The 21,354-nt window shown below is 38.7% G+C and overlaps 1 protein-coding gene and 1 long non-coding RNA gene across 13 annotated transcripts in view; one reads left to right on the top strand and one right to left on the bottom strand.

The window, feature by feature from the left end:
• Fas3 (fasciclin 3) overlaps positions 1 to 14,299 on the top strand; it is a 160,979-nt gene extending 146,680 nt beyond the window's left edge. For all 12 annotated transcript variants that reach the window (XM_070090866.1, XM_070090865.1, XM_070090868.1 and 9 more), the window contains one exon: positions 10,756 to 14,299. In XM_070090866.1, coding sequence (XP_069946967.1) covers positions 10,756 to 10,890 — 135 coding nt within the window. In that variant the 3' untranslated portion in view covers positions 10,891 to 14,299. The remainder of the gene's footprint in view (positions 1 to 10,755) is intronic.
• Positions 1 to 21,354, bottom strand: part of LOC138853548 (uncharacterized) — a 67,767-nt gene that overhangs the window by 16,443 nt on the left and 29,970 nt on the right. The gene's annotated exons all lie outside the window — the stretch shown is intronic.

Genomic DNA, 21,354 nt, shown 5'->3' with positions numbered 1-21,354 from the left:
GCTTCACATCCATTTAAGAGTGTACAGGTCGGCCATCACTAATCCGGCATCATTGGGACCTGTAGTATGCTGGATTAGCGAGTTTGCTGGATTAGAGTGGTTAGGTTAGAATACATTTAATTAACCTATCAGTAGAGAGACTTTCTGCTACATTTTCCTTATTTTCATCACTGGTTTCTCCTGTGGATTTACAACCATCTGCACAATTTCTTGAGTCGGTATAATGATGAAATTTGAAATTATGCTAGCTAAAATTAGTGCTGGATTACTGATGGAACTGGATAATGATTGCCAGATTAGTGATGGTCGACCAGTACCACTATATTCAAACATTACTCTCTCTTTTCTTCCATAAATAATAATCTTTGTCTCCACAGATGCCTCTATACACCATCCACCTTGTCTTCCCCTCATCATTTCGTTGGTTCTCCTCGTCTTTCATAGACCTGTATGCTGACAAGTCCACTCCCAAATATCTGAACACATTCGCTTCCTCCAAACTTCCTCTTTCCAGTCTTTCATTACCTAAATTTTTTGTTACCCTCATCACCTTGCTCTTTCCTATATTCATTTTTAATTTCCTTCTTTTACATACCCTCCCCAATTCTTTTCAGAATCTCCCAAGAGCACAGTATCATTAGTAAAAAGCAATTGTGAGAACTCCCACTTTGTATTAGGGTCTATATATTTTAAACACCAGAACTGTTCCCAACACTAGCATTCACTTCTTGTACAACCCCCATACATGTATATAAATATGCATGTTAAACAGCCATGGTGACATCACTCATCCTTTTCTAAGGCATAATTAAAACATGTACTGTATTAAAATAAAAAAAATATATTTATTTTATATTTGGTAGTGGTGAGAGTGCAAAAGGAGAGCAGATGATAGTGGGAGAGGCATTGTCAAAAATTTTTAATAAAAATAAGAAAAAATTTTGGAGTTAAACAAGTTAAGAAAGCCTAGAGAACGAATGGATTTATCAGTTAAAAACAGAGTAGGGGAGTTAGTAGATGGGGAGATGGAGGTTTTGGGTAGATTTATTTATTTATTTATTTAGTAATTTAGCATACATACAGAGGTACAAAAAAATACAGGTAAGAGCAGCATGCCAAAGCCACTTATATGCATAGCATTACGGGCTGGCTTAAAATTAACTTAAGATTAACTAAGCAATGACGAAATCAGTGATAAAACATTATTGTAAACAGATAACTATAAAGCACAAATGAGTATTACAAAGACAGGTCATATGGTTGCATGCATTGCTGTACATTCAGTCGAATGGAGTATTCTGTTAGGTAGTGTATTTAAAAAAATAACAAAGTTAGACTGGGTCCTAGGTTTAACATTTGTGCGATATAATTGTGAGTAACATATAGGATATACAATTTATAAGGTTCAGTTATTCAGTACTTATTTGGTTTTGAGTGAGTAAGTGATCTTTGAGAAGAGACTTGAATTTATAAACAGGTAGTGTTTCTTTTATATTTACAGGTAATGAATTCCAGATTTTAGGGCCTTTTATGTGCATTGAGTTTTTGCATAGCGTGAGATGGACAGGAACATCAAAGAGTGATCTGTGCCTTGTGTTATGGTCATGTGTTCTGTTGAGGTTGGCAAGGAGATGTTTGAGGGGAGGGTTAATATCAGAGTTAAGTGTTCTATGTATGTAATAGGTGCAGTAATAAGTATGGATGTTTTGTATGGTGAGTAGGTTGAGTGTTTTGAATATTGGTGGAGTGTGCTGCCTGTAGTGAGAATTTATCATTCTAACTGCAGCCTTTTGTTGGGTAATTAGTGGTCTGAGATGGTTAATTGTTGTTGAGCCCACTGCACAAATTCCATAGGTGAGATAGGGGTAAATAAGAGAGTGATAAAGGGCCAGGAGGGCTGACTGTGGAACATAGTACCGTATCTTCGATAGTATGCCTACAGTCTTGGAAATTTTCTTAGAAATTTGTTGTATATGTGTATGAAATTTGAGTCTATTATCAAGGTGGATTCCTAAGAATTTTCCCTTTGTTAGCTTTGTGATAGGTGATCTGTTTATCGTAATGTTAAGAGGTACATCTGTAGCTCTGTTACCAAACTGAATGAAGTAGGTTTTGTCAATGTTTAGTTTAAGTTTGTTAGTCCTCATCCAGGTAGATATTTTCTGTAATTCGGTGTTTACAGTATTGGCTAGCGTGACTGGGCTCGGGTGAGAGAAGACGTATGTAGTGTCATCTGCAAAAAGTGTGGGTTTGAGTAATTGCGAAGCATTTGGTAGGTCATTTATGTATAGGAGAAAGAGAAGAGGGCCAAGGACACTTCCCTGTGGGACTCCAACTGTAATTGGTTGAACGGAAGAGCTTGCCCCATTTGCGTACACATATTGGCAAGATGGCAAGAATATTTTGAGGAACTTTTAAATGTCGATTAAGAAAGGGAAGCGGTAATTTCATGCACTAGCCAGGGAGGTATACCATCTTCTAGGAGTGAAAAAGAACAGGATGCGAGTGTGGGGGAGGTGCGTGAGGCATTACATAGAATGAAAGGGGGTAAAGCAGCTGGAACTGATGGGATCATGACAGAAATGTTAAAAGCAGGGGAGGATATAGTGTTGGAGTGGTTGGTATTTTTGTTTAATAAATGTATGAAAGAGGGGAAGGTACCTAGGGATTGGCAGAGAGCATGTATAGTCCCTTTATATAAAGGGAAGGGGGGACAAAAGAGATTGTAAAAATTATAGAGGAATAAGTTTACTGAGTATACCAGGAAGTGTATGGTAGGGTTATAATTGAAAGAATTAGAGGTAAGACAGAATGTAGGAATGCGGATGAGCAAGGAGGTTTCAGAGTGGGTAGGGGATGTGTAGATCGTGTTTACATCGAAGCATATACATTATGTGAACAGTATTTAGATAAAGGTAGGGAAGTTTTTATTTTAACGTGCTGTTGGAGTGTGAGCAAAGTAACATTTATGAAGGGATTCAGGGAAACTGGCAGGCCGGACTTGAGTCCTGGAGATGGGAAGTACAGTGCCTGCACTCTGAAGGAGGGGTGTTAACGTTGCAGTTTAAAAACTGTAGTGTAAAGCACCCTTCTGGCAAGACAGTGATGGAGTGAATGATGGTGAAAGTTTTTCTTTTTCGGGCCACCCTGCCTTGGTGGGAATCGGCCAGTGTGTTAATAAAAAAAAAAGTTTTTATTGCGTTTATGGATTTAGAAAAGGCATATGATAGAGTGGATAGGGGAGCAATGTGACAGATGTTGCAAGTATATGGAAAAGGTGGTAAGTTACTAAATGCTGTAAAGAGTTTTTATGAGGATAGTGAGGCTCAGGTTAGGGTGTGTAGAAGAGAGGGAGACTACTTCCCGGTAAAAGTAGGTCTTAGACAGGGATGTGTAATGTCACCATGGTTGTTTAATATATTTATAGATGGGGTTGTAAAAGAAGTAAATGCTAGGGTGTTCAGGAGAGGGGTGGGATTAAATTATGGGGAATAAAATACAAAATGGGAATTGACACAGTTGCTTATGGGAGATTCTAAAGAAAAATTGCAGAGGTTAGTGGATGAGTTTGGGAGTGTATGTAAAGGTAGAAAGTTGAAAGTGAACATAGAAAAGAGTAAGGTGATGGGGGTATCAAATGATTTAGATAAAGAAAAATTGGATATCAAATTGGGGAGGAGAAGTATGGAAGAAGTGAATGTTTTCAGATATGGATTTATGAAGGATGAGGTTAATCATAGAATTGATGAGGAAAAAAAGGTGAGTGGTGCATATATGTGGAGACAAAAAATGCTATCTATTGAGGCGAAGAAGGGAATGCATGAAAGTATAGTAGTACCAACACACTTATATGGGTGTGAAGCTTGGGTTGTGAATGCAGCAGCAAGGAGGCGGTTGGAGGCAGTGGAGATGTCCTGTCTAAGGGCAATGTGTGGTGTAAATATTATGCAGAAAATTCAGAGTGTGGAAATTAGGAGAAGATGTGGAGTTAATAAAAGTATTAGTCAGAGGGCTGAAGAGGGGTTGTTGAGGTGGTTTGGCCATTTAGAGAGAATGGATCAAAGCAGAATGACATGGAGAGCGTATAAATCTTTAGGGGAAGGAAGGTGGGGTAGGGGTAAGGGAGGTTTTGTGAGCGAGGGGCTTGGACTTCCAGCAGGCATGCACACAAGCGTGTTCGATAGGAGTGAATGGAGACGAATGGTATTTGGGACCTGACGATCTGTTGGAGTGTGAGCAGGGTAATATTTAGTGAAGGGATTCAGGGAAACAGGTTATTTTTATATAGCCGGACTCGAGTCCTGGAAATGGGAAGTACAATACCTGCACTCTAAAGGAGGGGTTCGGGATATTAGCAGTTTGGAGGGATATGTTGTGTATCTTTATACGTATTCATTTCTAAACTGTTGTGTTCTGAGCACCTCTGCAAAAACAGTGATTATGTGTGAGTGAGGTGAAAGTGTTGAATGATGAAAGTATTTTCTTTTTGGGTCACCCTGCCTTGGTGGGAGACGGACGACTTGTTAAAAAAAAATTGGTAGTACATTATCAGAAAATATTAAGTTTTGCACCATCATCCTGAATAGTTTCACACCAGTATGTATTATATTTGGTCAAGTAGTTTCAAAATTTAGACTGAAAAAACTACTTAAATCATCCAGTCCATGGTGGAAAAAAAAGTGTGCTCTGAATGTTTCTGAAATGTTAAACTATATTTTAAGTCTTTGAGAATTAGCAGAGATAATTAGGTAAGTGGTTTCTTTTAATATTAATGGGCTACAGAACTCTTCCACTGACATATGCTATCCCCACTAACTAAAAAGCATGACTTTTTCTTAGCATGTTTATAGATCTGTCAGTTTCTCATGATTTAATCATACAGATTAAATGTGAAATTAATTTTGTTGCTTCAGTATTACATTTACTTTTGAATTCTCTGATTAAGTTAAACTTTTATGAGAGTCACAGAAAACACAGAAGAGGTAATTACACAGACACATTGAATTTATTTTGATTACAAAAAACTTTTGATAGATTACCCTGAAGAAAATGAGAATAATGAGAACAGTGATAAGAGAAAAAATGTCTTCAAGGACATGTTACTATTGGGGTCCTAAAAGGATCACTAATGACTTAAATAATATTTCTAACTTGCATAAAAATAATTTCCAAACATGCTGCATAGATCTTTTATTTTTATAATAGATCAATACACGAGGAGTTAGATCAGTTGGATGATGGAAGTTGATAACGAAAAGCGCCAGTGCCACAAAATCTAAATTGGGATAGAACCCTTGAATAGGAATACATGGAAGTGGTGTGGTACCTGTATTAAAATTATCATGTGTATAGTAAATAAACTAAACGAGTAAATAAACAAATAAACTAAACAAGCTAAGATTGAAAACTTTAAGAATGTCCACACTAGGTAACAGAAGAGAGGACATAACCACTTTAAAATTGTAGTAAGACAAGAGATAAGATTTTGGGTTTTTAACCCCGGAGGGTTAGCCACCCAGGATAACCCAAGAAAATCAGTGCGTCATCGAGGACTGTCTAACTTATTTCCATTGGGGTCCTTAATCTTGTCCCCCAGGATGCAACCCACACCAGTTGACTAACACCCAGGTACCTTATTTGCTGCTAGGTGAACAGGACAACAGGTGTAAGGAAACGTGTTGAAATGTTTCCACCCGCCAGGAATTGAACCTGGGCCCTCCGTGAAGTGGGAGCTTTCGCCACCAGGCCACCTTAAGATATGAATATGTTGATAAAGAAGTAGGCTTAATGTCAACAGCAATAAAAAAAAAGTATCAAGAAAATGCAATAATGAAAGGACACTAGAAAGTAGGCTGAACAGTGATGGACTAATGGAATGGGGTAAAAGAGTGCATAGTAAAAGTTGCAATAACTGGAAATGCATGTCACCCTAATCGTTGAAGATGGGACACCACAGGCAAAGTTCTATTCTTGTACCTGCAAATAAACAATAACTGCCACAGGATTCAACCCTGTGGCCAGGCAGTCCTGAGTTTACCTGAGCCTGTCATGCTACCAACCATCCTACAGTGGGTAGAATACAGTGTGGAGGTAAGGCTTATTGGTCTATAGTTTGAAGGCAAGGACCTGTCACCTGCCTTGTAAATAGGTATTACAGTTGCCATTTTCCACTTATCAGGCACTATGCCAGTTTGTAGTGATGTAAACCCTGCATTGTAATCCTTATAGAGAATAAACTTTGATGTTAAAAAGATTAGCCAAAGGTATGCTAAGTTCCTTGCAAACAGTTCATCAGGGCCTGGGGATTTGTTCGGTTTTAGTTTCTCTATTTGTCTGAGGACCATGTCACTAGTTACTGCAATTGTGCATAGTTTATTATCGTCCTGTTTTACATAATTTATTTCAGGAATATCACTAGTATTTTCCTGGGTGAAAACTGAGAGGAAGTAGGTATTGAGAATTTCACACATATCACTGTCAGTGATCTGACCAGAGTGACTCTTAAGTGGGCCTTTCTTGTATCTTGTCCCTAATCTCACTTCTGTATACCTTAAATAACCCCTTTTGGGTTAGTCTTTGAATCCCTTGCAACCTTAGCCTCATAATCCCTTTTGCTTTTCTTATTCCTTTCTTTATTTCTCTCTCTAATTGAATATATTGATTTCTTAACTGCCCATCCCCTCTTTTGATATGCCTCTCTTTTGACCATTGAGATGTTTTAATCTATTGTTCATCCATTTGGGATCATTCTTGTTAGATCTAATTTCCCTACTCGGAACAAAAGTTGTCTGGGCAGCTAGAACTATGCTCTGAAAAACGTCATATTGGCAACCAAGATCACCTACCTGACCCATAGTCAGGACATCCCAATTTAGCCCACCCAGGTAATTTTTCATTCCCATGAAGTCGGCCAAGTGAAAATCTGGGACAGATTTGATTGCAGTTATCTGGGTAATTCCATGATATATTGAAAGTAAGTGATTTGTGATCACTCATTAACCTCAAGATTATTAATTAGTGACTCTTTGTTGGCAAGAACCAAGTCAAGCAGATTGTTTCTGTGACAACCTGTTCTAAAAAGCAATCCTGAACCGTATCAAGAAAGTCACTAGACTCTAGACTTCGTCATAGTGTTCCAATCAATATGTCTAAAGTTAAAATCTCCCATTATCACATCTAGATGCCTTATGAATTTCGTCCCATAACAGCTTACTGCACTCCCTATCAAGGTTTGGGGGCCTATAAATCACACCCAAAAAGACAACTTGCTATGGTCGGCTAAATCTCCTTAAAGTTCTCGCACATTGCTCATGGGGAGCAGATCGTCACACTCTCTTCTGTTTGCATTCCACCCTAGTCTTGTCCAAGTTGGATTATGGTGACGAAATCTATTCTTCAGCCTCTCCCACAACTCTAAGTTAGATCCCATTTATCACCAAGGTCTCCGTCTGTGCCTTTGTGTCTTTTGTTCATCCCCTGTTGAGAACCTCTATACAGAAGCGAATATTCCGATCGCTGTGATGCTCATTGCTATTATGTTCGATCTCGTGACCTCCACAATCCTTCCATATATAGGATGGTCACTGATGTTAGTAGATGTTCTTTATTTGTTCGTTGCCCCCCCCCCTGCTTACTCCACCTCCTTTTCTCTTCACTTCCATTTGCTCTTGTCTTCTCTTCAGCTACCACCTTTCTATGTTCATGTAGCATCCCTGCCCCCTTGGGAAGTTCCAGCTATTTGTGTCTGTTCTTTCCCACTGCCATGCGCGAAAGCCCAACTACCTACGGTGGCTTCCCGCTCTCTTTTTCTTGACCAACTACATGAAAAACCACCTGGTGGTTCACACCCAACTGACCATAAACACAGAAATACGAATCTTAAAATAACGAATCCTAACTAGTCATAAGTTTGCCTGTGATACTCCAATATAGAAACTAAGCATTCACATAGCTAAATTTACAAACTGTGATGTAGCTACTTAGCCTTAATACCAACTTGCTCCATAATCTGTAATAATTTAGAGTTATGAATTAATCTTAGTCTACCCGAAATGCTTAGCCATGCTAGGTGTGATAGTGGCCCCCTCTGTAATTAGTGTTTTATAACATGTAAACCACACAGTATCCTAAAATATGTAAACCCCGCATAATAATCTTTATAGAGAATAAACTTGATTTGATTTGACTTCTGCTTTCATTCTCATGCCATCGCAGTGTACACCGATGGTTATAAGGCTTCTGACAGCATTGGATTCGCAGCAGTGTTCCTGGACAGTGTCATGCGGGGATGTTTATCCTCGGCTAGCATTTTTACGGCTGAATTGTATGCCATTCTTGTAGCACTTACCGTATAGCATCTATGCCTGTGTCACCATTTGTGGTCGTTTCAGACTTCCTTAGTGCTTTAAAGGCTATACAAAAATTTTATACACCTCACCCCATAGTTCTTCGTATCCAACTTTGGTTACGCTGTATCTCTAACAAACACAAAGATATTGTTTTGTTTTTGCTGGGTTCCTGGTCATGTTGACATTCAGGGCAATGAACAGGCAGATACTGCTGCACGGTCAGCAGTACGTGACCTCCCAGTTTCATACAGAGGTGTTCCATTCACAAACTATTTTGCTGAAATTGCTACCCACCTTTGCACCCGTTAGTAACAATGCTAGTCTTGTCTGCTCTATAACAAACTTCATTCTATTAAACTGAATATAGGTTTCTGGTTGTCTTCTTGTCATCAATGTTGAGGTTGGGAGACTACTTTCTCCCGTCTTTGCATCGGCCACACTTGTCTTGCTCACGAGTATCTCGTGGAAAGGCACCCTGTTCCTCTCTGTGAGAATTGTCAAGTTCCAGTATCTTACCCACATTGTTACACCATGTGCTAAATTTAATAACATATTCAAATCAAATCAAAGTTTATTCTCTATGAGGATTACAATGTGGGGTTTAGAGATTTTGGTTGTGTGGTTTACATGTAATAAAATACTAATTACAGAGGGGGCCACTAGAACACCTAGCATGGCTAGGCATTTCAGACAAACTTAAATTAATTCTTAACCCTAAATTATTACAAATTGTGGAGTAAGTTGACTAAATACTAGTTTGTAAGTTTAGCAATGTGAATGCTTTTGTTATGGCGCAATACATAATTTCTATATTGGAGTATCACAGGCAAACTTGTGACTAGTTAGGAATCATTATTTTAAGATTAAGATACGTATTTCTGTTCTTAGTCAAATGGGTGAGTGAGTGAGTGTAAGTGTGAACCACCAGGTGGTTTTTATGTAGCTAGTTGACAGGGTGTATCAGGGAGATAAGATGTTTTCTAATGGTAGTTTTGAAGGTGATGAATGTGTCTGCAGTTCTAGAGTTTTCAGGTAGGGTGTTCCAGATTTTATTAAAGGAATGCATTACATATTTAATCCTTTCATTGTCCACACTGTCCAAGAATTTAAAAAAAAAAAAACTTATGAAATGACACTTTTCTGAAGGTAATGAAACAAAAGGTACAGAATTTGAAGGAAAACTGACAATGTTACGATTTTGCTATTTCAGCAATATTTACACATCAGCAATTTTGCCAACTTCAAGTCCTATTTTAGGCCAATTACATTATTCCAGCTGACCACATTCTTAGCTATTTCACTAGTACGTCTTCCTTTTCATCGACTGAGCACAAGAAATCTCCCAGTCAACTATTTCAACTACCCGGTAGTGTTCAGAAAATGGTAACTTGGCTAATTTCACACAGATTTCAAAATAAGTCCCAGAATAAACAATGCAGGCTTTCCTGGTACTAAAATAACATTTTCAGTATTAGTTATGTTCCCAGGCTTTACACATGAATTCCATTTTGATTTTTTATTCACACAAAGAATTTGTATTCACACACAAAAATAAAGGATTTACTGCTGTGCAATATTGTAATAATTGTATAAATAATATCAGCACATTAATGAACGCATATTAGACCCACCAGTTGGATGGGTATTGGACGAGTAATGTAATTCGTTTAAACTTGAATATCAGCAAAAATTTAATATTTCAAGCTGTTTTCAGGACTGAAAACAGCTTGAAATATATATCTTCCATTCTATCAAATAAGACCTAGAAACTGAAAATACACCATAAAGTTGCTGTTTTAAACCAAAAACACAGTTGCAGCTTTTTTTTTTTCCTCATTATGCTCTGCATGCTACAGAATTTTGTTTGTGGTGCACACTTACCGCATAGACCCATTGTTTCATATCTAGGCCCAAATTTACCGCTCACAGCTTACCCGAGTGAGCTCAGCTCATGTAGTACTATGGCACAGCGACCTCAAAGCCGTAGAACTACAGCTCAGTCAGCAAAAGGGTTAAATAGGAAAGGGCTCTACTGGCCTGGTGGCTAAAGCTCCCGCTTCACACACGGAGGGCCCGGGTTCGATTCCCGGCGGGTGGAAACATTTCGACACGTTTCCTTACACCTGTTGTCCTGTTCACCTAGCAGCAAATAGGTACCTGGGTGTTAGTCGACTGGTGTGGGTCGCATCCTGGGGGACAAGATTGAGGACCCCAATGGAAATAAGTTAGACAGTCCTCGATGACGCACTGACTTTCTTGGGTTATCCTGGGTGGCTAACCCTTCGGGGTTAAAAATCCGAACGAAATCTTATCTTATCTTATTTCAAGTATCCTTATAAAGTTTTCAGGATAATGGTTTTATTTTTATAAAATAAATTTGTTCAGTTACTACTTGACTGTTTTACAGGTAGTTTATGCAGAACTAGATTTGGGCAAAGGAGAGCCTGAAAAGAAGACTGAAGTTAAAGCAGAAGACAAGACAGAATATGCACAGATTGTTGGAACAATCACAGATAACCGGGAAGAAGAGAAAAAAGAGTAGAATGTGTTACCTAGTACATTAAAAGCAGAATGGTGTAATAACATTTTAACTAAGATGATAGTGGTGATCATGTTCACCATTGTTATCTTTGTGATGGCCTTCACGTTTAATACAATCCTGAGCAGTTGATGTGCTTGTAATCAATATGTGTTCTTTTATGATTGTTCTTTTAGAAAATGCACATAAGTGTGTATATATATATATATATATATATATATATATATATATATATATATATATATATATATATATTAATTATTATTAAGAACACCATATTTTTAAATTATTTAAAATTTAGGGCAGCTCCTTTTGTCAAATTGAGCTCATGTAGTGTAGTTGAATTCCTGATATATTATGACCATTCCAAACTTTTTTTTAATCAGTTAAATACCTCATCGTGTAATCATTAAAAAATTATGTTTTCATATAAATGCAAAAGATTAATTTGGCTGTTTAGTTTTTTAGTACTAAATGGCTATTAAACATTTAATTTATTTGAATCTTTAGTCATGCTTTTCTATTTGTATGCTCCCAAATTGTCAACATTGTATTGTTTTATCTTGCATATCTACACCCATATGCTGTTGTGGCAGTGAGTGGGACCATGCTTTGCCTGCATACTAGTGGGGCCTGGATGTTTAGCTAGGCCTTCATAGTGTGTTACAAAGCATTTATATTTCCTATAAGTATAAGGAAACCCATAGTTTCTCAAGATCTCAGCCTGGGGTTTGTGTGTATTTGACTAAGAGGTTTTCCAAATAGTAGGTGATGATTACAATCATTTTTAGATTGTGTGAATGGTCTAAGTGAAAGAATATTTAAGTTAAATTTGATGAACATTATTTAGTGTTCATGTAGCTTTTACATGTTAGTTCCTAGGTAACTGACAGGTATGAGGGATTGATTTATTCTTTGTAAACCTATGGTAGGTGATATGTAATATACTGTATGATTGTCAGCCTGTTGCCTTTTAACTCTGGGCTTACTGTTCGTCTGACAGAAATCTTAGATTTATTTCTGTACCTGATACTCAGATGCTTATATACTTTTAATGAATGCAACTACGGTTTCATTGACCAGTACATGCAGTGAAGCATAGAATTCACTGTTAGTAGTAATATAAATATGTTAATTATGTGTTACATCACACAGTGTCATAGTTAAAGGATGAATGTTTTACAAACTTGAGTAACAAAATGTACTGTTAAACTTTCAGCTCTGTTTATTTTTGCAAAAAAAAAAGACAAAAAAAATATGCATACATATAAATTATACATGAAAGAAATCACAATAAAACATGTGAAAATAGGAAATAAAAACCTGAGCACTTGCATGTGCTGAAGATGTGTGTGCAAACACATGAAAGCACTTGGGTTATATTTCCTATTTTCAATAGCATTTTTACCTACATATACATACTTTTTTCAACAAACTGGCTGTATCCCACCAAGGTAGGGTGACCTAAAAAGAAAAACCTAAGTTTTCCCTATTAACTTGAGTAATTTATACAGGAGAAAGGTCACTAGCCCCTTGCTCCCAGCATTTTAGTTGCCTCTTATGACATTCATGGCTTATGGAGAAAATTCTTTTCCACTTCCCTGTGGAGGAAATAAAGAACAAGAACTATTAAGAAAATAGAAGAAAACACAGATGGGTGTGTATGTACTCACCTAGTTTTAGTTGCCAGGGTCAAGCCACAGCTCCTGGCCCCACCGCTTCACTTGCTGCTACTAGGTCACACGTCCCGCTCCATGAGCTTTATCATACCTCTTAAAGCTATGTATGGATCCTGCCTCCACTACATCACTTCCTAGACTCTTCCACTTCCTGACAACTCTGTGGCTGAAGAAATACTTCCTAACATCCCTGTGATTCATTTGAGTCTTCAACTTCCAACTGTGTTGCTGTGTCCCATCTCTGGGACATCCTGTCTCAGTCCACCTTGTTGATTCCTCTCAGTATTTTATATGTCATAATCATCTCTCTCCAATCCTCCAGGTCGATTTCCCTTAACCTCTCCTCATAGGACATGCTCCTTAACTCTGGGACTAGTCTTGTTTCAAACCTTTGCACTTTCTCTAGTTTCCTTACGTGCTTGGCTAGGTGTAGGCTCCAAATTCGTGCTGCATACTCCAATACGGGCCTAACATACGCAGTGTACAGGGTCCTGAACGATTCCTTATTAAGATGCCGGAATGCTGTTCTTAGGTTTGCTAGGCGCCTGTATGCTGTGGCAGTTATTTGGTTAATGTGCACCTCAGGAAATGTGCTCAGTGTTATTTATACTCACCCCAAGATCCTTTTCCTTGAGTGAAGTTTGTATTCTCTGGCCTAGATTGTACTCTATCTGCGGCCTTCTTTGCCCTTCCCCAGTCCTCTTGACCTTGAACTCTAGGAGCCAGTTGCTGGACCAGGGCTGCAGCCTGGTCCAGCATGTACTTGCATGTGCAAGATGACCTAAATATAAGTAGAAGTAGCAAGATATATCTGTTATCCCAAGTGTTTATGAGACAAAATAAAGACACCAGCAATCCTACCATCACATAAAACAATTACAGGTTTCCGTTACACACTCACTTGTCATTTTGTGAAGGGATTCAGGGAAGCCAATTAGTCAGAGTTGAGTTCTGGATGTGGGAAGTACAATGACTGCACTTTAACTCATAAACAGTCCAGGCAGATCTACGTTCACATGTGTAGTGCTACAAAAGTAGATCTACGTTTTTTTTTACACATTTTCAATAACAAAAAAAAAAAATAGATCAAAGTTTTTTTTTTTACACATTTTCAAATGTAAAAAAACAAAAAGATCTACTTTTTTTACATACTTTCAAATGTTGAAAAAACGTATATATATGTTTGGACCGAGTGTTTTGGGATAGTTGCTGTGTGGAGTGACATCTGAACTGGTGTATCTTTGTGCCTCTGCAAAGACAGTGATTATTTGTGAATGATTGTGAAAGTGTTTCTTATTCTTAGGTCACTCTGCTTCAGTGGGAGATGGCCAGCTTGTTGAAAAGAAATATATGTATATATATATTACACACTCACACAATGTAATATAGATATTTGAGCATCATTAAGAGATCTTCCAGCATTGAGTGAAACTTTAATTCAACAGTAATATATAGTGACTGTCAATGTTTCTTAATATTTTTTGTAAGACCCATATGCTGCCTCGATAATTGCAAATTATTTCCCTTTAAAACCTAAGTAATTGGGTGCTGCTTGTCTAATTTTAAAGTTCACCTCATATCATGGTTACTCCTTAATGTGTAGCATGGTATATTGCAACAATGCTAGATCAATTGCATTCATCATATTTGTACATAATTATGATGACACACACTCTTGTGTGGTGTAATTTTGTATTATGTTTGTCTACTCTGCAACATGGTTTCACTGTAAATTGAATTTTATTTTTTCCATATTTTTGGAAGTATGAAAAACGTGTTTTAGTGCTATTTACAAGTTTCTAATAGCTCGTCTGTTTTGCTTCAAATTTTAAACTTCTCTAATGACCATTAACAGGTTAAGATTGCAAGACTCCTCCCATACCAAATAGCACATGAAAATGAGAAGTGGGTAAGGAAGTGGGATTGGTTTGCAAATTATCCTTGTCACAAAAACACATTTTTCATACTGATAGTTTGTTGAGGAACCATGGAGGACCCTTTAGGCATCTCGCCACTCACAGCCATACTTCAGTAGGGCTGTCAAAGGGGCATAATTCAAGAAGGTATGAAACAGATTGGAGTTCTGGAGGCAAGTACAATACCAGCACTGAAGGATGGGCGAGGATGCGGTGGTTCAGTCATTTGAATTATGATGACTGCACACTACTATCAAGATGGCTTTTCTTTGATAATGAAGATTCCTGTAGAACAGTTTGAAAAATGCTTATCTTGTTCATTAAAATCTGATCAGAGGAAAGGAGCACTGCAGCACACCTACTGGCCCAAGCTAGGCACGTTCATCTCACATCAATCATATACTTTTCTAACCTATTTTTCTCCTCAAGGAAGGTTCCTTGATGCTGGTGAGGGGATCTTGATCTAGGGAATTAGATCTGTGCTCCAGTTCCCCTAGTTAAACTTGAATATCTTCCACATCCCCCACAAGCCACTGTATAATCCTACGTGTTTAGCGCTTCCCCCTTGATTATAACAATCTAACCTATTTTGAAAGCTACACAAGGTTTTAGCTTCAGTGACTACTCTGGAATTTGTTCCACTCATCTGCAGCTCCATTACCAAACCAATGCTTTCCTATATCCTTTTTAATTTGAATTTTCTCAACTTGAGCCCACTACTGTGAGCCATGTCTTGGTCAGATATTTTTAGCAAGCTATTTTCATCCCCTTTATTTATTCCTCAGTCATATCCCCCTAAATTCTATGCCTTTCTAGAGTGCAGATTCAGTGTACAATGGAACCTCGGTACATGACCAGCTCCCTACTCAAAGAAAGCTCAGCACTCGACCAAACAAATACGACCTGCCAGAACTTCACTGTAAGCTATTTCATGTTTCTTTGCTTTTTTTTTTTTTTGTATTTGTATATATAAGTCACCATGAGGGCCTATGACAATTAGTGATAACAGTCAATGAAACAGAAAATTGGTCAGGAAGAACTTGTTCGATACTCAAACGGAGTGGCATTCAAACAGCCTTCTAGAATGAATTAAGGTTGCATACAGAGGTTCCACTGTATTCTCATAGGAAAGATCTGCGATACATGGTATCAATTTTATCCTTCTGTTCCAGCGGATTTATATCCATTCTGTATTATGGTAACCAGAACTGTGCAGCATAATCTAAAGGAGGCCAAGAATTCTATCTATTACCTCTGGTAACACTGGAATTTAATTTATTACTTTTTGGTTTCCCGGTCTCTCTTGGACTTGAATTAATTCATTGTTAGCCCTGTTCTATTTCTCCCTAGACTAGAAGCTATGAGAGTCCCTGGAGAGGGGCTCTCTTAACTTGCATTTGCTGTATAGCCCTTGTGGCTTAGCGCTTCTCTTTGATTATAATAATAATTAACTTGCATTCATTCTTTTTCTTAATGGTATGTGTCTTTAGCATACTTCTAGTAACATTTAGTTGATGCTCTCAACACTGGTTTGAATCAACATTACTCATCCTCCCAGCATAGTGGAACCCCGGATTTCAGCCATAATCCGTTCCAGAAGGTCGGCCTAAATCTGAAAAGGCCGAAAACCGAAGTAATATTTCCTATAAGAATTAATGTAAATACAGTTAATCCGTTCCAGACACCCAAAAATATTAACAAAAAATACATTTTTTAAAGATTAACTAGTTTTGCATACACAAAACAATGAGAACTAAATAAAATGACTAATGAAATGGATAAATGAATATTTAACATCACATTTACCTTTATTGAAGATTCTTGTTGGTGTATGGAAGATGGAGGAGGAGAGAGGGAGGGCTGATTAGTGTTTGGAAGGGGATTCCCCCTCCATAAGGACTTCAGGTATCAAATCTGTCTGGGGTTACTTCCCATCTTTGTCTTATACTGGCACTAGGATCAGCTTGAGAGTCATTGCACCCATCGCACAAAAAAACTGTCCAGAGAGGTCTGTTTCTGGTGTCTAAGATTTGCCTGAAGTGGGACAAGGTTTTGTCACTGAACATGTTACAGATATGGCTTGTTTCAGCTGGGTCAGGGTGATATTTCTCCACAAAACTTTGCACCCTCCTCCACTTTGCACAAGTGTCCTTAATTGTTGAAGGCACCTTCTTCCCTCTCTCTTCCTCCTCCTCTGAACCAATTTCCTCAGCTGTGGTCTGTTGCTGTTGCAGATTAAGGTCTTGCAGCTCTTGGACCCATAGTGGCTTATTTTGCAGTTGCACTCAATAAACCACAAAAAATAATGGATTATAGCGAAATGTTTGGATGAATGTGCGGAGTGTTGCTCACTCACTGAGACACACAGCCAGACTGACTCATGCACACAGTGTGGATGCATCCAGTATGGCCGATTTCTGAGTTGTTCGAAATCCAGGATAGAATTTTGGCCAAAAAAGCTGCCAAAATCCGATTTGGCGGATATCCGCACCGGCCGATATCCAGGGGTCCACTGTGTTTCAGTAATCTCATGATTAAGGTGATCACAGTTAATGATTTTTATTAATGAATTCATTGACTGTATTGGCACCATTCATGGCAGGAAAAATACAGAAATCATTTGCCGCTTTCGTTTAGCCATAAATCATCTATACTACTGGGAGTACCAAACAGTTCTAATTACATACTCTCTCAAGTGGAGAGAGAAATGCGTGATATATACACGGACAATACTTGATGCCCTGGTCCCAGACCTTCACAGTACCATGAAGTACTGGATAGAAATAGCAGTGAAAAGTAGGGGTGCTATGGACACAGTAAGAAAATATTATATCAACATTCATGGTCTCTGACTATTCAACATTCTACCAGAAGATATAATATTAGCAGGACAAGGGTAGAAGACTTCAAAAGTAAACATGACTGATATCTCTGCCGAGTGCCAGATCATCCAGGCTGTGATGGACAAGAGGGCTAATTGATTAGCAACTGCCTGGTTAACCAGGCAAGCACAGCCCAAGGCCTGATTATGAGTAGGAAAACTCTGTACTGGTCACAGGTACACCCAGGAGCAGATTACTATGAAATTAATGAAGCTTAAGCTTCAAGACCCCTAATCTCAGATGGGCCCCAGATGCGAGTTTAGTCCATAATGCTTAAAAAATTTGGGTCTATTGTATGAGAAGGGTTTTTTTTTTAAATAATAATATAGTGTAATTCAATACAAAATAATAGTTAAAATAAAAATTATAAGGTTGCAAAGGGGCCTCAAAAATGTAGGTCCACCACTGAGTATGCCAAGGCTGTAGTTGCTTCTGGAGGTCACCAACCCCCACAGTCATTTTGTATTTTGCAGGGGTGGATCCATGAATTGTCCAGAGGGGTAGGGGGAAATGATATTGATGGACCAAAGGGAAGATATGATAACTAGCTGGGAGTGTGATATTTTGTTTATCAGTACGTATATGAGTTTTAAATGTTTTGTACAGTACAGTGGACCCTCCCTTTTCGTCTATCTCTGTTATTGCCGATTTCTGTAATATTGGTTCCGTTTTCGTCGATGGTACGGAACCTGTCCAGTGCCCAGCACGCACACAAAGCTGCCTCCCACACGTTCTCAGGCAGTGTCGTGTTGTTTCTTGGTGAGTGAACATATCCTGTGAGGTCATACGAAACATTTTGTAATAATCCATTGTTTCTGGCACTTGTTTATTGTGTGTGACTGCTAAATAAGCCACCATGGGCCCAAAGAAAGCTCCTAGTGCCAGTCCTTTGGTAAAGAAAGTAAGGAACACAATAGAATTATGTTTAGATTTAAAATAATTATCTTAGTTCACATATTCATATTTGTTAGTGGTTTAACTGCAAATGCTTTTTGCTTTTTAATAATTGCAACAGCTTATTTCTCTACGTGTCCCCTTATGAATGCAATGAGAAATTTCAATTACTCCGATATGGTAAATGTGAGGAAATTAAAACTTCATCAGAGTATAAGACAAATTCCAACCACACAATAGAGTGAAAAACTAACGTCAAAGATCTGGGAGTGATCATGTCGGAGGATTTCACCTTCAAGGACCATAACATCGTATCAATCGCATCTGCTAGAAAAATGACAAGATGGATAATGAGAACCTTCAAAACTAGGGATGCCAAGCCCATGATGACACTCTTCAGGTCGCTTGTTCTATCTAGACTGGAATAATGCTGCACACTAACAGCACCTTTCAAGGCAGGTGAAATTGCTGAACTAGAAAATGTACAGAGAACCTTCACAGCACGCATAACCGAAATAAAACACCTCAGTTACTGGGAACGCTTGAAGTACCTGAACCTGTACTCCCTGGAATGCAGGCAGGAGAGATACATGATTATATACACCTGGAAAATCCTAGAGGAACTAGTACCAAACTTGCACACGAAAGCAAAAGACTCGGCAGACGATGCAACATCCCCCCAGTAAAAAGCAGTGGTGCCACTAGCAAGCACGTTAAGAGACAACACAATGTCAGGGGCCCAAGATTGTTCAACTGCCTCCCAGCATACATAAGGGGGACTACCAATAGATCCCTGGCTGTCTTCAAGCAGGTACTGGACAAGCATCTAAAGTCGGTACCTGACCAGCCTGGCTATGGTTCGTACATTGGATTGCGTGCAGCCAGCAGTAACAGCCTGGTTGATCAGGCCCTGATCCACCATGAGGCCTGGTCACAGACCGGGCCACGGGGGTGTTGACCCCCGGAACTCTCCAGGTTAACTCCAGGTATCCAACCTGTAGCTGTAGGAGTATCCCAGGGTAGTGTCCTAGGCCCACTTCTTTTCTCATCTACATCTACGAAAACGAAAATATAACCATAAAGACCATACAAAAATACACCTCAAAGTCGGCGTTTTAATCCAAAAACACAGTCGGAGTTTTTTTTTTCTCATTATGCACTGCTTCCTGCAGGATTTTTTTTATATTGTTCACACTGACCACACAGACCCACTCTCTCTCTCATGTTGGCCTACCAGCTTTCTCCCGCTTGATTTGAAGCCACTAGAATCGTTGAGTATACAAACATATTGGCTCATAAGACATATATATATGACCGAAACAGTGAAAGGGTTAATTAGTTACTATGTATTAGGATTAGTCTGCCCAAAATGCCCCAGCATGATAGTGGCTATCTTTGTACTTAGCAAATCAAAATTGTAATTACACATTGTAGCCTTTACTAAGAAATAAACTTTATCTTGTCTAAAGAAAGAAATCGTAGCAAAGTACCAAAGTGGAGGAAGAGAGAGGGGAGAATGTGCCTTCTTCAGTGATTCTACAATGTGTACGATACTAAAGCAGCACGAATCGATAAAGGCCATAGCACCAGCCAGCGATAAAGAGTAGCATTAACAGTGTAGCAAGTAAGTTAAGCGATTAATCGATAGAAAAAGGACAGCACAAACCTAACTCCTCCAATGTTGTTGGGGTTATACAGGGCTACTGACAACACTGCTTCCTCTGCTGCTGCCTTCATCACCACTATGTATGGCTTATGGTCTCAGTGGCCCTTATACACTCAACAACACACCACTCGTGACATACATAGACATATTTTATTCATTCTAGAGTATATGTCATGTTCCTATGTTATTAATATTGTTTGTCATATTAGATGAATTGTGATAGATAAACTGTCAAGTTGATATTAGTGTCATATTGAAGCATATTGTCCTGTCTCCAACAATAAACTCGCCTCCCTCTCCCCTCCGCTCCGTCTGCCATACACCAACAAGAGTCTTCAGTAAAGGTAAGTGTGATGTTAAATGTTCAGAGTCTCAAAATTCCAGACCGTCGCATTAGCCACTGGACCAGCTAGCCACAATCATGTCATTATGATTTCTGGAGTCTTGTCATTCTTTTTTGCGCGTAAACCTATATTTAAACTAAAAAAAATTTTTTTTGTTAATACTTCTGGGTGTCTGAAATGGATTAATTGGATTTGCATTATTTCTTATCGGGAAAATGGTTTCAGTTTTCGCCGATCTCTGGAACGGATGAATGACGAAAAGGGAGGGTCCACTGTACTAGCAATAATAAGCAATACATATATACTATTGCAAATCTAAAGCATTTTTTCCCCAAAAGTAAGTATTTCAGAATGGGCCAGGGGAGGTCACCCCTGCCTGTGCCCAGGGAAAGGTTGGTGTGGTAGTGGTAAGGGGGTACCCTCGCACATCACTGTCACCCCTCAATTCTAGCGTAAGTACATCCCTACCGGCAGCATTAACACTTAAATTTGTGGCTTTGCCTACAATCCAGCAGATTTCTGACGTAGGGAAATATTCATTCTTTTTTTTTTTTTCCTGGTAAAAAAAATCTCTAGGTTCTTTGAATAGTTAGTTTATTCATTGTACCTTCTAGCCAATGATGTTTCTCTTTAAATCGCCTGTTCTCCAGACTGGAATACTGCTGTACACCAACAGTCCCTTTCAAGGCAATCAAAACTGCAGATCTGGAGAATATACAGTACCTCAATTACTGGAAATGTTTTAAGTCCCTTGACCTGTACTCCATGGAATGCAGGCAAGAAAGATGCATAATTTACACCTGCAAAATCTTAAGAGGGACTATGTAGTCCCAAATCTGCACATGGATATCACTCTGTACAGAAACAAAAGACTGGGCAGGCAATGCAATATCCCCCCAAATGAAAAACAGGGATACCGTGAGGTCAGTAAGAAAACACAATGAGTGTCCGAGGCCCAAGACCGTTCAACTACCTCCCAATGTGCATAAGGGGGATTACCAATAGACCCCTAGCTGTCTTCAAGAGGGAGCTGGACAGACACCTAACTGGCTGTGGTTTGTACTTTGGAATGTGTGCAGCACATCC

This window comes from Cherax quadricarinatus, chromosome 33 (assembly GCF_038502225.1).
Source record: "Cherax quadricarinatus isolate ZL_2023a chromosome 33, ASM3850222v1, whole genome shotgun sequence".
Lineage (NCBI taxonomy): Eukaryota > Metazoa > Arthropoda > Malacostraca > Decapoda > Parastacidae > Cherax > Cherax quadricarinatus.
This window is presented reverse-complemented; position numbering and strand designations above follow the sequence as displayed.